We start from the raw sequence: 19,885 nt of genomic DNA on the forward strand, positions 1-19,885 counted from the left end.
GTCCAAAGCAACGTCGTTGTCTCTTTGTCTGTCCATTGTTGTTCATTACTATATATGTGCTACCATTACACAGTTACTGTTACACAAATAAATAAACAAACCGACCCAAACATAGCTAAAATCACCACACTTGCATACATACACGAAAATTGGCCAAATTGGTGTCACATATACACTGACGGATCTTCAGACCCGATCTCCAACCACACAGGCTTCGGAGTCCATACCTCACAACCAGTTATATCCACACAATCTTACCGACTCCCTAACAACCAATCTATATTCACGGCCGAACTTATGGGCATGGCCTCAGCCCTGCATAACCAACAATCTAAAAACAACAAAAAAATCCTAATTCTCACTGACTCCCTTAGTGGACTACAAGCCCTCCAAAACAAAAATACCAAAAAACGACCTAAATTAATAAACCAAATACTTAAAAGCTCCAACGACCTAACAAAAGCAGGCAAACAAATAACCTTCTTGTGGATCCCCGCCCACGTAGGAATTTACGGCAATGAAAGCGCCGATAAAGCAGCTAAATTATCTCTCAAAATACCAGAAATAAGCCTAAACCTACCCATCTCAAAATCAGAAATTAAAAGTGTAAACAAACAAAAAATAACCAAAAAATGGCATAATCAATATCAAAACTCAAATAGCCAAATCAAAAAAGTGCTCAGAAAACCACTAGCCAAACCTAAAATCCTACACCCCTCTAAAAAAATTGACAGATTAATTACAAAACTCCAAACAGGACACACCAACCTAAATAACCACCTAAAACAACTTAAAAGACACACCACAGGCAACTGCCCCCACTGCAAACAACCCGAAACCACAGAACACGCACTCATTCACTGCACCCACTATCAAACACACAGAACCACACTACAAACCGCCCTCAATCTAAATAAAGTTCCTACTCTAGATGAAATACTAAACCCTCAAAATAAACTAGAAAACTTCAAGGCCCTAGGCGTATTCCTAATCAAAACAGACCTAATTAAGCGCATCTAAAAATTAATTAATCTACCAATTCAAAATCCAATAAACATACAAACACCCACCTCACCCGGCTCCCTTAGTTCCCTCCTCCACCCACCTCGGCATTTATTCCACATTCAAAAATTTCAAAAAATCAATATAAGCAACCCCTAAAAGCCCCCTCTTGGGTTGCACACACCACTTTCACCCTTCTCGGAATACACTAAATGGTCCGACCAGGCCCGTGTGCGAAATACGCTGTAGTCGGAAAGCGCACGTTAAATCTTTTATATCAGTCAGTCACAGTTACTAGGGTGTTAGTCAGGCTTGGTATTCCGAGTGCTGGCATAGGGACGACCTCGAGCAGGATATGCTGCTCGTAGGAAACGCCCTGAGGTGAGCTGGAGCTCCGTTCACCTCTTGTACGCCTGAGCTGGAAAGTCTGCTCATTGCTGTGTTTGTGTTGTCAGAGCAGGTATTCCGCTCATTGTGCAATTGTTGTTTATTGTTTACATGTTGTGCATAAAGCGTTCCGGGACAGTGATGTCGATTTTGTCCTTTATTCCCCCAAGAGCTAATTTCCCGTCAACACATGCACGTTGACAACTGGTGTTAGAATCCGGCTGGAGTAACTTTTGAGCTTACTCCCGATCCCGTAACCTCTCTGTATGCCTACCACCCTGAAGAACAATCATCAACTCGAGCCATGAAGAAACAAGATTGAAGAAAACAACAGGAATCTCTCCGAATCTCTCAAGATTTCGTTCATACACAGGACCAAGGAAGTATAAACGCCTATCCCGCAGTGATCCTGACCACAGCCATCATGATGCAGATCATACAGAAACCGCCTCACGGGCACCTACAAGATGGACACTGTGTACAAGATATCTCATTGGGACTTACTAATTTGTGTTTACTTACATGGACTCAATCCAGGATATATTATGTGTGACTGTTGATAAGTGCAACCAGGTATGTTTAATCAAAGCCAGTATATTAATGCCAAAATGTGTATTTCCAAAATTAATTTTTATATGTGCAATATACTCCAATTCCATGTTAAGTCACGCTAGATCTTTGAAGTTATTGTGTAGGGAGTCTTGGAAATGTCTCTAGGCCACGCCAGACATAGATACAGCTAAGCCCTGACAAACCTAAGCTGTAGGGTTATCGAGTCACACCTGAAAGTAAGACTCGTAATTTCAAAAATCTAAACGACCAAATTTGTCATTCGTTACAAGTTTTTAATGTGCACAGTTTGGTACAAAATTGAAAGTATTGTCTTGGACTTTGAATTCAGATTAGGGATTTTCTTGGGTTATCCACCCACACACATGTATATTGTATGTCAGTATTAAGTAATTAACAGCACAGCGGTATTCAGCATTTCAGAATTTTGATGTCGGAATTAAGGATTATTATTTTCCTTGGGCATAGCACCCATAACATATGGGCAAGCTCCGTTAAAGACACGGGAAGAGCACCCATTGTACTTAAAAGGGCAAACGTACCCACAAGTAACGTTTGAGTCACGCGGTAAAGCTAGACTCCTGGTTTCAAATTTCTTTATGTGAAATATTTGCTGAGATGTTTAATTTGTACTTTTTATGACATTACTCATTATCATTATTCAGTACTGAGTCGCACCGCCAAACCAGACTCCTGAATTCAAAGAACCTCAATAATATATTTATTGAATCTGTCCAAAGCGGTAATTAACTCGTAGTGAATTTGCACATTACAAAGATCACTTTCAAACTGGCACTTAATCAAATTGGCTAGATGACCACTTTCATACCGTCATTGCATAGGTATATTGTTGCACAAGAATTTCAACGATATCATGAATTCATCTAACTGATTTTGTTCACATTTTGCACTATTGTTTCCGTTGGTGAAAAAGTTCATACATATCAATTTGGACTTGTCAAAGCTTGGGGTCCAAGCTTCACGGAACGGAGGGAAGTTGTCATAGCGACTGATTTATGACTACCATTGTCTGCAGTACATTTGACTTCAAGGGCAATTTACCCTGTAGCCATGTCTCCTTAACTTAATTGCCATTACGTTTTAGGCGCTAATCCCCGTTGTTAATCCTCACCAACATTTCATTGTATTTTGACTGTCAGTCAGCCTGGACTACCATATCACTTCCCTTTAACTACTGCTTTTATAGTATGGCATTTATTGCCCTAATTGATCATCCCATGAACTGTGTTTGTTAATCACGCCCATATGTCCAAAGCAACGTCGTTGTCTCTTTGTCTGTCCATTGTTGTTCATTACTATATATGTGCTACCATTACACAGTTACTAGGGTGTTAGTCAGGCTTGGTATTCCGAGTGCTGGCATTGGGACGACCTCGAGCAGGATATGCTGCTCGTAGGAAACGCCCTGAGGTGAGCTGGAGCTCCGTTCACCTCTTGTACGCCTGAGCTGGAAAGTCTGCTCATTGCTGTGTTTGTGTTGTCAGAGCAGGTATTCCGCTCATTGTGCAATTGTTGTTTATTGTTTACATGTTGTGCATAAAGCGTTCCGGGACAGTGATGTCGATTTTGTCCTTTATTCCCCCAAGAGCTAATTTCCCGTCAACATATGCACGTTGACAGATACATATCATTAGTCCGTATGGCTATTTAACGAATCCAATAGAAGCCGTGAGCGGTTAGTAAGCATTCTATTTTTGGAATTATAAGGAAAAGTTTTCATTTGATGATGATTGGTTTGTTCAGTCATGAAAATACAGGTTTTATATGCTGTAACTATATAAAAGTGAAACAGTATAAATAGTCATTTTTCAGGCTTTTCCTCATTTCTGTGAAAGATAAGCCAACTATAGTTTACATTAGCTATTCATAAAATGTAGGGGATACTGTGTAATATAATAAAATTTCAAAAATTGTAAGAGATATTACTTTCCAGTAATAGTTCTATGATAATAATTAACGAATTGGGAACACATCACAACCGTAGTGACGTATGACAGTAGATATTTCGACCGCTAACGATCTCGAAGGACGACAGAGGTAGGATGGAAAATTTCAAAGTTGACGTTTTTTTATCAGAAGTGCTTGATAGCGCCACAATGTGTCAAATTTGACATTCATTACTATGTACATGTACATGTCTCCCAGTGACGATTTGAGGGAGTCACTCTGTCCCACTCCTCATGCACTTCCCGACCAAGTTCATCCAACGTGGTCGGTGGTCTCCCTATCATGTCCAGACGTGATTAATTGGGAAAACGTTTGGGCTCATTGCTGGCCATGGTATTCTGTGGGTGTTGTGCTGCCGGAGGTGAGCATTAACTATTCGTGAGCACGTGATTTGTCGTCATGAAAGACAACATGTCGACTAACAGGCTTTGCAAACGGGACAACAAAGGGTGTTGGTTGGAATCCCAGATTCGACGTTATGTACACCATTGATAATATTGTTATTGACACTGTTGGTAATATAACGATTTGTTACGGGGCAGCACAACACGCGGCCGTCGAGGATGGAGATGGGCTGCATGTAGACGATTTCGTCTGACACTCCTGTACTCCTGTAGCCTAACGAAGGTATGCAGTAATTTAAATCGCCATTTGAGCTCGATTTCATAGAGCCTAGATTCAGGTCATCGATCCTGTACTCTTGTCGTTGACCCGGCCGCCCTGAAAGAGGTTGATCGTCAACATTTTGGGTTTGTTGGTACCTGTTCCATAGTCTGCGAATCACACACTATGAAACATTGGACGAATTGGCCACTGCACTCTGACTTCTGCCAGTTTCAAGCATGCAAATAGCCCGTAGAAGATCTCCGCGTTGCAGACGCTTCATTGCTAGTTCTTACACAAAGAAGTAAATCAAGTATATCACAACTGTATGAAAAGCACAATTAATAAGATTGACAGAAATAATGGTCCACGGAGATTAATCGACCTTCCTTGAAAGTGTCAAAACCAGAAATGAGTCACGTGCAAAATATGGGATGTGTATTGGTGTCAGGCTTTACAGACATAAACGTTCTTGCATAGGACGTTTGTCGTCAATACTTATGCTTCTTCTGATACTTGATATTGACATATATATTTCATGATCCCATATTTTTAGTATATTTTATCACGTTTATCTGCACATTTGATGGTAATCACTGTTTGTTTAATATTGCGCATGACGCAATAGTCATGGGTGGAATTTGCTCAAATTATTTGAAGAATACATACATTCACATAGGGGAATGCTTGGTCGTAGGGAAGTCAATGGAAATGTGTGTATGCGGTGTGTTTGGCGTTAAATGTATCTAATTAGGATGTATAGAATATACTCTGACAAACAGTCAAATAATGTTTATTAGCTTCCATGTGCTATATAAGTGTACATATATACATTTAAAGCAATCATCTGAATTATGTAAATTAGAGAAACTGGAGAAAGTAAAACGAGAAAGGGGTGATTGAATCAGTGAACAAATAATATAAACAACATAAACATACGCATGAAGATTGTTTAACTACTTCTCCCACATTTGGAAGAAGCATTAGCTCGTAAACATCAGGAAACCGACGACTTTCCTTGTCATTGATACAGGAAAAGGGCATAAGATTTTCTCCTGAGAAGTATAACATCGGCCTCTAACATTCATTTTGTTCTTTATTATCGTGTTTCCTCAATTTATATCGTGTTGTTAAATTGCATCACCAATGAAAATGTGAAGACTGCAATATATAGAAAATACGAACAGGGTATATATGGAAAGAACATATGGCAGCACGAGTCAGTCGAAGTGACATACGCAGAGGCGAGGTTATTTGTATCTTCAAAACTATCTTAAAATTGTTTTGGGCTATAATTGGCAAAAGAACGGTATTTACTTATAATTCAGTGTCATTCAACACAGAAGAGCATTGCTTATTGTGAAAATAGTCTTCAACAAAACGAGTTCGGTCGCATTTTTACATTAAATATGATCAAATACGTATATATGTCATTTGACCAGGGAAGCAATATATTCTGTCTAATATTATACACTTAGATCAAACTAATGTCTTTTTATTTTGAGTAGCTGTACACTGTGTGGACAGTTTCTCTTCATTTGCTGCATTTCTACATATACATTCCTGTTCATGCACCCACTGATGACGTAAATGCCTGATAGCCGTTTGGTGTAAGTCTCAGATTTACATACACCCATCATTGAATAAATCATCTTATTTTAATGTCCGTAATATAACATTATCCTTATAATCATCACCACAGACCATGTTACCTGCAGCGTCTCTGCTGCTACTTGAAACTGTGGTAGAGACCATTGGACACCATGACGCTATCCTCGTCATCCTGAACGCTTTTATCAAATACGTTGCTGGGAGAAGCGTCCGATTCGTCCTGTATAGAATCCCTTTCTCTGTCATGTCTACATTTATCATAGAGTTCATTGTCAACCATTCCCCCACCAGTATCATCTCCCGTATCCAGTCCATCATACAAATCATGTTCTGTCATATGACTTTTTTCTGTTGACATGCTTCTTTTATCAGGATTGTCGTTGTCATCCATATAGCCAACGGGGTCATTACTGAGAGGAGGCCCTCCGTCGTAGACGTCGTTTTCTATCATATCAGCTTTTTCTTTCCTGATGGGTTTCGTGTTGCTAGGAGAAGCGTCCGATTCGCCCTGTACATATCCATCCTCTCTGTCATACTCGAATTTGCAATGGTGTCCATTATCAACCATTCCATCTACAGTAACATCTTTCGAAGCCACTTCTCCGTCATATATGTCATTTTCGGTCATATCACATATTGCACGATGATCGTTGTAAGCCGTGCTGGCAACAGAGTCTTTCAGGAGTTGGGGTACTCCGTTGTCGGCTGTGCTGGTTGGGACTGTAAATGTACTGTTGTCGTACATGTTAACTCTGGAACTCCTAGGCAACACATTAGAATACTGATCTAGCACTGGATTTTTATAGTTCTCAGTTTCGTGTCTAGATTCTGTATGTAATATCCGTTCACCACTTCCAGCAACCAATTCTGGATCAAGCACAAAAAACATGTTACTGGTTTCGTTTTGTCCGAGGCCATTGGGATGCTTTTCTATATTCATAGGAGTGAGTTCAAAAGACCTTTCAAAACTCCCGCTACCAGGAGCATCAGGTGAACCGCTGTTCTTCACACGATGACGCCTGAAAGACAATAAGACAATTGATGGACATTTTTATGTTACATAGATATTTGATATTAAGGAGAACGTATTTCAGACAGTCCTTAAGGTTGATACTTGAAGACCGTTATATGCAATATCTATTTACTTTTATTAACTTATACTATCAATATTACAGTACCACCACCTCCTCCACAAAAAAAGGAAGAAGGAAAGAAATAATCTGATATTACCTGCAAAGGACAACCGCAATCACGACAATTAAGATCAGGATAACACAGCCTGATGCCGCAGAGGCAACTACCGTTCCTGTAAGTGTAAGGTTAATACGATGATATACTAAGTGAGTTAAATACCTCTATCTATGTATCATTTCCGACCATATGTTCTGTTAAGTTATTATTTTTCACGTCAGTAAGGTTGGATCAACTTATACTGCTTCATGCACGCTTATGAAGTGTTACAGTGTGATTATGTACAGGATCAGACGAAACCCTCAAAGGACATACGTGTGTATCCAATGACTTTGAAAACGTTAAATTGGACAATGAGCTTGTCTAATGGATGTAAAAGTGTTTACCTGGATCAGACCCATAGCTAGCTGTCGTTGACGTGGTTGTTGAAAGTGCCATATTGTCTGGAGTTACGATGAAGAATGGACAATTGTGATGTAAAATGATTACATTTCCACACATCATATTTGCGCATATATGTGCATCATACATAATATTAATACACGGTTTCAGAAAAAAATCATAATCCAGTAATATACCTTTCTGTGAAATTATGTCAGGTAAATTCTTAAATTTCATTAATGTCATATTATTTTCATTCATTTGTTACATTGTATAACAAATTCTGGGAAGTGATCATAACGCAAGTAAGTACACAGTAACAAGAAGATTTTCTAATTAATCCGAATATGGTATTGGATTTGGGCTGCGATTAAATATTTATGCATTAGCAGATGATAGGCAAATAGGTTTTGTATAAAACAAATATGTTTCATATGCACTACAAATTCTGAGAGTTACCGAATTATTCATCTACGACTTCCGTGTCCATTATCATTTTCCGAATATTTAAGAAGGGAAAAGACAATATTCAGTTTTCAAATACATATATGCAGTTCACATAACACCTTCATTGGACGAGTTTAGGTAAACAGCAAAATTTGAATGTGATAATGTAATAAATATGTCAAATAATATGAGACCGTGGAGTAAAATATTCGGTCTCTAACACAAATCCCATTGATTCACGATATTCAGGTACATGATGAAATACAAAAAGAACGTCGATCTCAAAAGTATTAGCGCTCATCTCACATCACGAGTACAAATTTCATTAGAATATGAATTCGCCGCCATGGATTAGAATAAGGAATATTCCATTCGCTATCTTGACTTGTTCCATGCGTTTCGAGTGAACAGTTGCATGTGTTTGTGACAGGTGCCACCGGTGAGGAAGGATACGATCACCTTTCACGAATACCCGGTAGCATAGTTATCTAATATTGATTATTAATCTCATACTAATGTTATAGTCGGAATAGTACAATGGTCTCTTCTAATAAGCAGATATTTCTGTTGATAACGCAGAGGGTTTTGTCACTTTTATTTCCGATTTTTTACATGAACGAGCTAACTTGTACAAGAGATTGTATGTATCGGTTAATACATCTGGCACTGACTATATTTCTTTTTGAAAAATCATAAGAAGTATAACTGTTTATTTCTACGGGCGTTTTCCGGTCACTGGTTTCAGTCAATCCTGTTGAAAGTTCACTTTCTAGTTATGAGGCAATTGTAAGACGACACGACGAAATACAGAGGTAACAATAGTCCCTGCCACTTGCAATAGAATTACGAAATATCGCGATAATTAATGAACGAAGATAGCTGCACTCTAGTATTTATAAAGTGAAAACCAGCCTTTCCGCCTATAATGAATATTACTACAACGTGCGATTTACAAGAATTATCCATTTTGCTTGAGATAAACATCATCATTTAGTTTTCATCACAAGGTTACAATCCGGGTTACAAATGAATATGAATATGAATCATATGTTGTACGCGGTCCAATGTTCATCTATGGATAAAACATGTACAAAGACGCGTACTAATATCAAAAAATACTACCCGATAAATGACGATATCTAGAATTAACTAACAAACAATGAAACGTGATATACGAGAAAAATTCAATTGTCCTTTAAATTTGAATATAATGAATGTGTCTTCAAAATAATATGGGACAGTGGTACAAAATAGTCGGTCTCTAGCAAAAATCCTGGACGTTCTGCGAATACCCCATCCAATACCTCCTCCAGACGATCGGTCCGTAATATTCAATGACCGACAAATGAAATCCCACTAACTGAGTGCTTGAGTACAGTCATTTATCCGTGAAAAATCGCTTGCATGGAGCATTGAATGCGACCACGACATGAACTGTGCATAATCATTCATCATGCGATCTGGATGTTTAAATAGTTATCTATATATTCACCTGTTACAAACGGAGGAGTCGACGTCATGTTTTCTGTCGTTGCCTCACTCGTTGATTTATCTGTTGAGAGAAAGAACCTGTAGAAATGCCGTAGGAATTGGACACAAAATTGGGTTAAAAATTATTTATGATTTTTCCCGTTGAAATGAATCGCGTAATATATTTATGTTTTGTTAAGGAATATTACTTAGTGTAATGACAAAAATCGCAAAGTGCGATTTTCAAGAATTATCCATTTTGCTTGAGATAAACATCATCATTTAGATTTCATCGCCAGTTTACAATCCGAGTTACAAATGAACATGAATATGAATCATTGTGTAATATATTTATGTTTTGAACCTTTTGAATTTCTATTCAGTGAAGGTTGTTTTAGATATGAACAATACATGTTAATTTACTACAAATCGAAGGGGGCGGTCCGGTTGGCCATTGGTTAAAGCGTTCGCTCGTCACGCCAAAGACCCGGGTTCGATTCCCGACATGGGTACAACGTGTGAAGCCCATTTCTGGTGTCCCCTGCCGTGATATTGCTGGAATATTGCTAAAAGCGGCGTAAAACCATACTCACTCACTCACTCACTACTAATCGAAGGAGGTGTTTGGTGGCAAAGTGAAAGGTTCAAACAAATTGTTTAGTTTCAAGAGACCTTTTATGACCATTGATAAGACCATTTGATAATGATGTTATGAAGATAAAAGTAGAATGTTTCGTAAGTAATTTGGTATTGTAGAAGATCATAGATACGTTCTGTAACCTAAGTTCTTATATATAAACAGTGGGATTTGTGTTAATAAAGAAGACTTTTAATTACACGTTTGTTTTTTGTTGTTGTTTTGTTTTGTTGGGGTTTTATTGGGGAGGGGGTGTAATTATTCATTTTTACATTTTTTATTTTTTTTGACATTGTGTGATTGTACCATGATGTAATTTTTCAAAGTGTCTGCATTATAAGATATAGTGTAAATGCTACTTATTTTTAGTTTTAAAAAATGTTGATTATACCATCCTGTTAAGTATTTATTCTGTCTCTCAGTTCCATACATAAGTAGTCGAATCTTACATACACTATGTATAGTAATTCAAGGTTTTCAAAGCCTATGCAAATATGTCAAATACTTTAAGCATTATGTACATGTACATTGAATAAAAGCAACAAAACCCTTTCCATAATCCCAAGAAATGTCTTTTAAAAGCAGAGTCCATTGTACGAAGGCATCTAAAACGGCATAGCATAATCCCCCTGATGAACGGTATACAATATGTCAACCGAAAGTCGTCGGATAGTAATGCTTTTGGAACAAGCGCGATATCTTGCGTTTGTATTTGCGTGCATAATAACTGAATACTAGTATTATAGTATCTGTATGGTATTGATAACATAATGAGTTTACATTAAATGTTTATATTATGCATGGAAACAATGACAGCTGACAGCTGCAAGTTGACAATTATTGATATTATGTCATTCGGGAATTGGTATGCATACAAAAACAATGTTGTGTGACTGTTTCCTGTGTACCCTATATCTGCACTGAAAACATTTCCAATTAATAAAGGTTCTGGTTAGTGTGTGTTTATTAGGTAACAAAAGTCATTACTTAGTTCACATGTACATGTGGCCTGCATTTAGATGTTCATGCATACTGTGATCATTCTTTTTAGGCAAGGAGAAGATATACCACAAAATAAGATGATTTCAATACGGATAGGTTTACAGCCAGTTACAGCACACCAGCTGCTCCTCTGATGGTACATGTATGTAGTTCTAATCGGATGGTAGCCCAGCAATATGTATATGACAGATTTGTTTGCTTTCATCTGTATGTTGTCTTTTTACAGCTGTTTGATTATTTACACACATATAAATGTAACCAGTTTATACGTGCATGGAAAGCTGTATTGAGATAATTTATTATGATAAAAGCTAATTCAAATCAATTGCTATTGCCAAAGGTAATAACAATACAGACATCGACTACATTTGTTACATGTGTGCCAACACAAGTATGTTTTACCCATCACAAATCTCTATATTTATACAGAAAAAAAACAACCCCAAAAGAATGGTAATTAAAAATATATCACCAGCTATTAATACTGACCACTTACGTATACGTTCATGGTTATACAATATCGTCACCAGTAGACACTCACCCATAGTAGTAGGAGGTGCACTTGTTGTTGTCGCAGTTGTAACCGAAGTCCTTTGACTGGTTGTATCTTGTGAACGTGATGGCTGATGTGTTGGCATGGGTACTGGTGTGGTTGATGCATCCGATATTAGTTCGTTGAAAGTTATTTTCATTTGACCTGAAGCTATGCAAAACATATTTCTGCAGCAATCACTAGGCCTGCGCTACACCTTTATCTTAAGGAAGGTATGCAATTTCTGGAATGAGAAACTAGCAGACCATGGAGCAATAGATCGTGCAATTCATCTATATCTATTGAATAATTAGTTAAAATACATTTTATTACACATTATATACACGTTGAAAGCACGGATCGATGTAAAAAGATGGGGGGTTTCAGTGTGGCGTTATTGCACTTTTTATGGAACCAGCGGTTCTGGAGAGATGTCGAAACATAGTACAAATCAGAGAGTATTTATTCAGGATAGTTTGGTTTTTGAAGGAACTTCATCGTTAAAGGGGATCACACTGGAATCACTGTACTGTAGGAAAATTGAAATAATTACATGCTTTCTCGAAAGGAAGTCAAAATTCACTATCACAATTAGATCCTATTTCACTTTTCTTGATTGATTAATTGTTTGATATCATATGATATGGACTAAAAGATATAAATGATTTATACGCTGATACATACCAGCAACACGTATCCAAACATCTGATCCATTCTGATCATGGTTATCATAGAAGATTACTACTTCGGCAGCTATTTTCGGCAATACTCTGTTGTATTGGTCCACGTTCACGCTTGTCCAGAGTTGTTCCCCGTCACCTGATATGTTAAGAAGCCCTGTCTTCATCCGCTTTTCTAGCAATGTTACTTGTATATTCTGCCCAGTGATCCTAACAATACAGTTGCTGTTTACAGGGACACTGTCTGGGAAGCCCGGGGAATGGAGGTACACCGACCCGTTTACTGTTGTGTTGACTGAATTACACATATCCATACTAACTGAAACACAGTGCATATGACAAGTAGAACAACTTATAGGTTGGGATTCAAACTAGCGATATATGTATGGTAAAAGGAACATCAAGCAAACTAATTTTTGATGTTTGATCTTTGTACAGGCGCCCGGTTGATAAGGGCTAAAATGAAGAAAACCTGAAGCTGAATAGCTTTGAAGCACAAATAGAAGTTGGTCCAATAAAACCCTGACATGATTTCGAAATGTGAAACAAATACACTTCTGATCGACACGTCAATATAGACAGCTATGAGGAACAATACTAAAAGAAAAATGCTGGATACACCATGTATGTGCAGTTTATTTGGACATTATATTGGGTAATATTTGGCCTTCGTCAATAAACGTAGTTAAACGTAATTAATCAGGAACACATGATCATAATGAGGCATTATTATGGACGTTTAATAGGTAATTACAGTTTCGGCTCAATCATTAAATCAAATCGTGATCGTGGCCTCAGGATACTATTCATTGACCTCGATATAAACGGTCTCGGACTCGGTTATCATGTCCTAAAGTTTCGATCCGATACGACTTATACAATTGTCTAAAGACTCATGATTCGCACATGGAACTGTGATGTGTAAATTGTATGATATAGTTTGGAGCGACTATCCCATGATACAGTAACGGACATCTACGGGAGGAAACCCAGAGATGCATAACCAGTTACGTACGCATGTTATCACTCAGGCATAATCTGATAAACCGCGAAGGCTCGATATCACAGGTGTAAATTCTCAACTGAAGGTATGTGTTTGTTGTGTTTACAGTTATTGCATTACATATTTGTGTACTGCATGTCGGGTGCATGTTGTTATAAAAATCTAAATACATTAATCCACATTTCTGAATGTGTCAAATTTGACTTTACATGTGATCATTTTGTCATCACATGTCCTCGCCATGATGTGAAATGGAGCTAAACGTAGAGTTCAAGATTATTGCACTTACAAAGCGATGTGCATAAACACGCGTGTCCGGATTTATGTCGGTTTGTCATGTCAACCCACTGACCCATCATGATACATTTAAACATGAATACCCCACTAAGAATCACTACATGTATACTGCCTCCGGGCCTACCAGTCCTTGTTTTGTCGCCTTAAAGACGAACGCTTAACAGGGCAACAACAAGTACCGAATTTTGACGTCTTTTGGTATGACGCGGGAAAGGGATCGAACTACCGACCAGAAGCTCTATCCACTTGTTCACTGAGGCGAACCGTCATAGCTTCAATGCAATCTCATCACCTACCATATTACATTAATCATATTTTATTACTGAAGGGTATCGTAGCAACTTTAGAATTTGTCTGGTTTAATGGCGCCTTGAACAGTATGTTAGTTATATTATGGCGTGTCAGCCTGGTAGGAAAGCCCAAAGTTATGCAGCGTTTAGGCGTGCACTCACGGGCACGGATGGGGCCCTGGTAAATCTAGAACCCAGGATCACAGTTTCATATGTTTTTGACACGAGAATTGCGGAGCCTCAGACGCCTGGATCACCCGTGCCATGGAACATAAAATATATTCAGACTAGAGGCTGCAAAAACATATTGCAGATCATCACCCTCACTGCCACCTGTTTTCACATTTAGGTTAATCTCACATATAGTCGCACCTATTTCACATTAGGCTGAGACAGGTGCGTGTAGTGCGTCTGATTCATATCCAAATTACATTTAACACATATTTTGTTTTAGTGAGTGAGTGAGTATGGCGTTACGCCGCTTTTAGCAATATTCCAGCAATATCACGGCGGGGGACACCAGAAATGGGCTTCACACATTGTACCCATGTCGAGAATCGAACCCGGGTCTTCGGCGTGACGAGCGAACGCTTTAACCACTAGGATACCCGACCGCCCCTATTTTGTTTTAAATGTTGCCAGCAATACCTATGTGAATTATGTCAAAGCATGATATGTTCATTTATGCACTGTTAAAGTTGTGTAGCCGATAATCAGGAAACGTGAATAATATTCCATCCTAACAACGAGTTTTAGTCAGTGCTTGAAAACACAATCTGCCGAAAATAGTTAGGATTGCTAAGAACGAGATTAGATGTGATGCACGTCAAGTTCCAAAGTCAAAGAATGGCAACCACGTAATGTGACATATCAACGTTTATAGAAAATGTAATATACTATGGTTGGTTGCAAAAAATACAGTAGAATGAGTTGATGATTATTAGGTACACGTGAACGTGCAGACTATTTGCTATTAACTTTAACATATTCATGTATGACTATTATGTCATATATCTACAATCATACGTGCAGGTATTACTGAATCAGTAACTGACATTATTAAAAGCAATCCATGTTCAATGTGTCAGTTTAATCACATATTATATTTATGTCTCACCTTTGATGCAGTTGTACTTTACTTCAGCAGCAGCATCTGTGACGTTACAGGTAAGATTGGATGTGGACATGGCTTCGCGGCATGACTGTTTCCCATTACAGTTGACGATCAGGCCATTCTGGCTGCTGTTGTGAACCTTACTGCACGACTCTGATTTTAGACTACATGTCGCGGCGTCTCCATCTCCATACGCCTCTTGCTCGACATGTATCCGTTCACCGGCAGAACACTGAAGCTGTACTGTAAAGACTCCCGACAACTTCTCTATCCATCTGTTCCCAGTTCTGGTGTCACCTTTGAATATAATGTAACACGTTCACTGTCAAATATACTTGGTAAATACCTCATACATTTTGGACCCGTGAAGATCCGGGGTAGAATAGGTCTTCAGCAATCCATTATTGCCGTAAAAAGCGATTATGCTTGTCGTAAGATGCGACTTTCGGTTGGAATGGCTCGCCGACTTGGTTGATGTCATGTCATCGTATTCCAACTGCCTGGATCGATGCTCATGATGTCAATCACTGGATTGTCTGGTCCAGACTCGATTATTTACAGACCGCTGTCATATAGCTGGAACATTGCTGAGTGCGACGTTAAACAACAAACAAACAACATATATTTGATTTGAGTTGTAATTAACTACTTACAAGGAATGACAGGTGCATATATGTATCACATACGAAAAGGTATTTTGTCTCAAATAAGACATTACTGATAAAACCCTGAAAAAATACAAAGCATTTAACTGTTGAGTGGGATTTCTGATCAGTAAATGATACAAACATGTCCCGTTGCACTTTAAATAAGTGACAAACGACTGACGTTATTAAGTCTAAGTCCCATGCAGAAAATTGTATTAATAATATAAATGTTTAATGGTGTCTCAATAGAACAAAACCCATTAGAAATCCTAATTACCGTATTTCAATATCAGAAAGATTGTTTGAAATACTTATAAAACCTTCTGTGGCTATGAGATACCACTTTCTGTGTCTTAATATCAGATTGTAAAAATGCACTGGAATGTTTTCACTATCATTGAAATCAGGAAAGTTTGATATTTGCCCTTTTATATCATGTACTTTCAGTTACGACAAGTCACAGGTACTTAATCGAATACTGCCAAGATCACATACTACAAAACAAAGATATAAGCACCACGTAATGCAATAATCTGCCGTGACAATCTTTTAAAGTATTATGGCAACCATTGTCGCGATCTCTCGATCTGAAGCCAAGATTCATAAGTAAACGAACGAGAATGTCACTTCTAAAATTGAAATCTGATGGAAATACAGTTGCAACATGAACAATGCAGCCTATCCTGAAGTACACAAAGTAATGGAACGTCTCTCTGTCTATTTACTCACCGTGTGCAGCCAAAACGAAATACACACAGACCACAAACGCTCTTCCAGTATGCATAGCTGTTAAATCTCAGTCCTCAGAAATACAATACGTCCTTTCATATGTCCATGGATGTCCATTCAGACATTGCATGTCGTTAAACTGTTGGATTCTTATTTAGTATGTAGCACGTCGACTCGCTGAAGTCCCAAACATTGACAATTGAATCACAGGCAATGTACACAACTTTCGCAGGTTCATTGCAAGACTGTCAGCACGTAATCACTCTCCTAAGACATCTTCAGAGTGTCGATTTCCGTGAATCATGCAGGTATGTTTTAAACCATAGTTGTACACATATCACAGAGGAAAAACGCAGTCTTTCAATGCAAACTGAACAAGCACAAATAGAAATGTCATAACCAACACAAGCCAAACAAGAACCGACAATCCTCACTAGGTGGACTGGAGCTATGTATAGCTTGATGTAACTAGTGGCCTGCGCGGTGGCGTATGTACACACAAGGAAGTATAATGACTACAAATGTTTAACGGGTCATAACTATATATAGTAGAGGATATTGTGACTTTCTCAATGGCAATGCTGTATCTTGTCAACTGGGAACGTCATAGTACATTTGTTTGTATTCCGTGTGCGAGATGGTGTGTGTGCAAGACTGTGCATGTTTAGGAGGGAATGAGAATGAACAGAAATGCATGCTGGGTGATGTTCTAAAAGTGGCATGCTCTACTTACTGCATTAAAGCGGTGTTTCTTTCAGAATGCGTCATAAGTGCGTTATAGTATTTCACATGTAAAGGGAAAATATAGAGATTGCGATTGTCAGTGAAGTACTGTTTATGCTCAGAGTCTCTGCATGCATGGAATCATAAAAAGGGAGATAATGCAATATGGCAGTTCCGGACATTCATCAAAAATGAAAAGATGCACAGCAGTTCTTTTGAAAGGGTTATAGATAATTACATAGACAGACACCAATTACACTGTAACTTACCTACCCCATTGGTCAATAGATGTAATTCTTTTTTATTCCTTAGTAAGGTCTTTTGCATAACAGCAGTACTCAAAATATATTGTGTCAACTGACGAAATAAAACCCCATAAAATCTTATGGAAGTTGGATGCTCTAAATCATATCATGATAGCTTAGGGGAACAAATGCAGTTAGACTTTTCTAAGATGCAGTGAGTGATTTGGTTAAGAGCTTTAATGTTTTCATCCGTTGCTAATCATCAGTGATTTTCTTGATCGTAAATATGTTCCACTGACACATATTTTAGTGCTCTATCTGTCTTGTTTGATATATGTTATACATGTACATGGAACGAAAGTTTAAACGTAGGGGCTACTCGCATCCACTTCATGACACATGTCAGGGGTTGACACTCGCATTAATTTGGTGGCACATTAATTTCACGATACAGTGATTGTTTATACTCGTAATACTAATTAAAATGTTTGTTTGTTTTTTAACGCCGCACTTCGCAACATACCAGCTGTATGTCGATGTCCTGACAGTAACCGTAATTGATATTATGAGCAATGTACCATGCCGCTGGTTTAAGATGACACGCAATCAACGGTAACCAAAAACACCGAGCCTGACAACCCGCCTCCTACGACAAATATTGGTTGCCGGGGACCTTAACTCTCACCCGAAATTCCCCATGGGGTGTTAATACTTTACAGAACACACACAAAATATTTTTTCTATTTAGAAGTGTATTAAAACTGTGAAAGTATTCAAATTATATCACTATATCACACTTTTGCTACATAATACTTTGATAAGTTTGAATTTAAACGTTTGAATATTACAATTCTTCATAAGTATTATAATTACAACCAAATAAAATATAGTGTTGGGGAAAAATCTTATTTCCCTTCTCTTGAATGATGACGTCACTTTGTAAATGTTGAGTGAGTGAGTGGATGTTTACATCGCAGTTAGTAACAATTCTGCTATGAGAAACAATATATGCCCTCCTAGTATAGCCTATTCACACCCAGTGATGAGTTTAGCCGCCACAAAACCGCAAAAGAGTGGGTGGAGAAATGGAAAACCACCTTGCTCGACGAAAGGACCAACTTCCACTCAAGTACCTGGATGCTGTTGGCCAACTACTTCACTATGGGTAGGCTAATGTTTCATGTACAATTTATAAATAGACTCATTCATGTCCATAACATAAAATACAACTTTAATCTTCCGTTCGTTCTGGGTATTCTGCATGTGTGGAAAAAATCTTTACTTAGTCTAGATTCATACGACGCCGTGAATTCGTTTTAGAAATAAATGCGCGTTGCATAGAATATTATAGACAATCTGTATGTATCCATTACTACTATAACGTTCTGAAAATTCAGATTTGCTGAGTCATCATCGGGGCCAAATATGAAACACCTTTCCTGTTTGGTCTCTATAATAGATTTAGGCATCAGGTGATCTTGTGTACCGACCACACGCATCAGATGTATTTAATTTTCCTCTTTTCAACCAGATATATTATGTCGTTTCATTATCCGGTTTTACTCATTCATATTTTTAGCATTTTCTTTTTTGTTATGTAATGCCAAACTCAGTAATATTCCAACTTTAGTGAACCGCAACAGAAACGTCACCATGGATAGATAGTTATATTTAAACATACTTTGAGACATATTAAAAAGATGAAATTTGGCAAAACTGATCATCAAGGTGGAAATTAAAGTGTCAAATGTTCTTAAAGTGAAACACTTCTGAGAAAATGGCATCACAAGTCAGTATCTCGTGTGTCCGCCATGTTCATTGATGACTGCCGTGCAGCGTCGATACATGGAATGGGTGAGGCGGTTGATGAAGGCCATAGGCACTTGAGCACGCACTATGAGGAACGCCTGACGCAGTTCAGCTGCAGTTGTCGGCCTTGGTCGGACGTCATACACCCGTCTTTGAACCTCGTCCCATAGGTGCTCAGTGGGATTTAATTCGGGACTGAGGGCAGGCCATTTCATGGTTCTGATGCCATTCTGCTGGAGGAAGTCTCTTGCTGCTCTCGCAGTTTTGGCACGGGCGTTATCATGCTGAAACGCGTGGTTGCGGCGACGTGCCAAATGAGGTACGGCGTGTGGACATGAGCTGCTGTGACACCATTGCCTCTCCCTGGACCGATTTTCTGGAAGACCACAGGGCCAGCCCACACCATGATGCTCGGACCACCCCACGAGTGTCTCTCTCAACAACACAAGCATCCGAATAACGTTTCCAACGGCGTCGCCAGACCCTCTCTCTGCCATCTGCTGTTGAGATACAGTAACGGCTCTCGTCTGAGAAGAGGACTCTTCTC

The 19,885-nt window shown here is 38.5% G+C and overlaps 1 protein-coding gene across 1 annotated transcript; it reads right to left on the reverse strand.

Annotated features, from left to right (window-relative positions):
- Positions 1-5,925: 5,925 nt before the first annotated feature.
- Positions 5,926-16,887, reverse strand: LOC139474443 (uncharacterized). Its single transcript, XM_071257468.1, has 8 exons — positions 16,562-16,887; positions 15,189-15,482; positions 12,486-12,800; positions 11,811-11,972; positions 9,653-9,712; positions 7,719-7,775; positions 7,372-7,447; positions 5,926-7,160 (listed from the first exon to the last, which is right to left on the reverse strand). Exons 1-8 carry the CDS (start codon positions 16,614-16,616, stop codon positions 6,260-6,262), a joined length of 1,920 nt encoding a protein of 639 aa, XP_071113569.1. The 5' UTR covers positions 16,617-16,887; the 3' UTR covers positions 5,926-6,259.
- Between the last annotated feature and the right edge of the window lie 2,998 nt (positions 16,888-19,885).

The sequence above is a fragment of the Haliotis cracherodii genome, unplaced genomic scaffold, assembly GCF_022045235.1.
Source record: "Haliotis cracherodii isolate W230 unplaced genomic scaffold, xgHalCrac1.p SCAF_3, whole genome shotgun sequence".
Lineage (NCBI taxonomy): Eukaryota > Metazoa > Mollusca > Gastropoda > Lepetellida > Haliotidae > Haliotis > Haliotis cracherodii.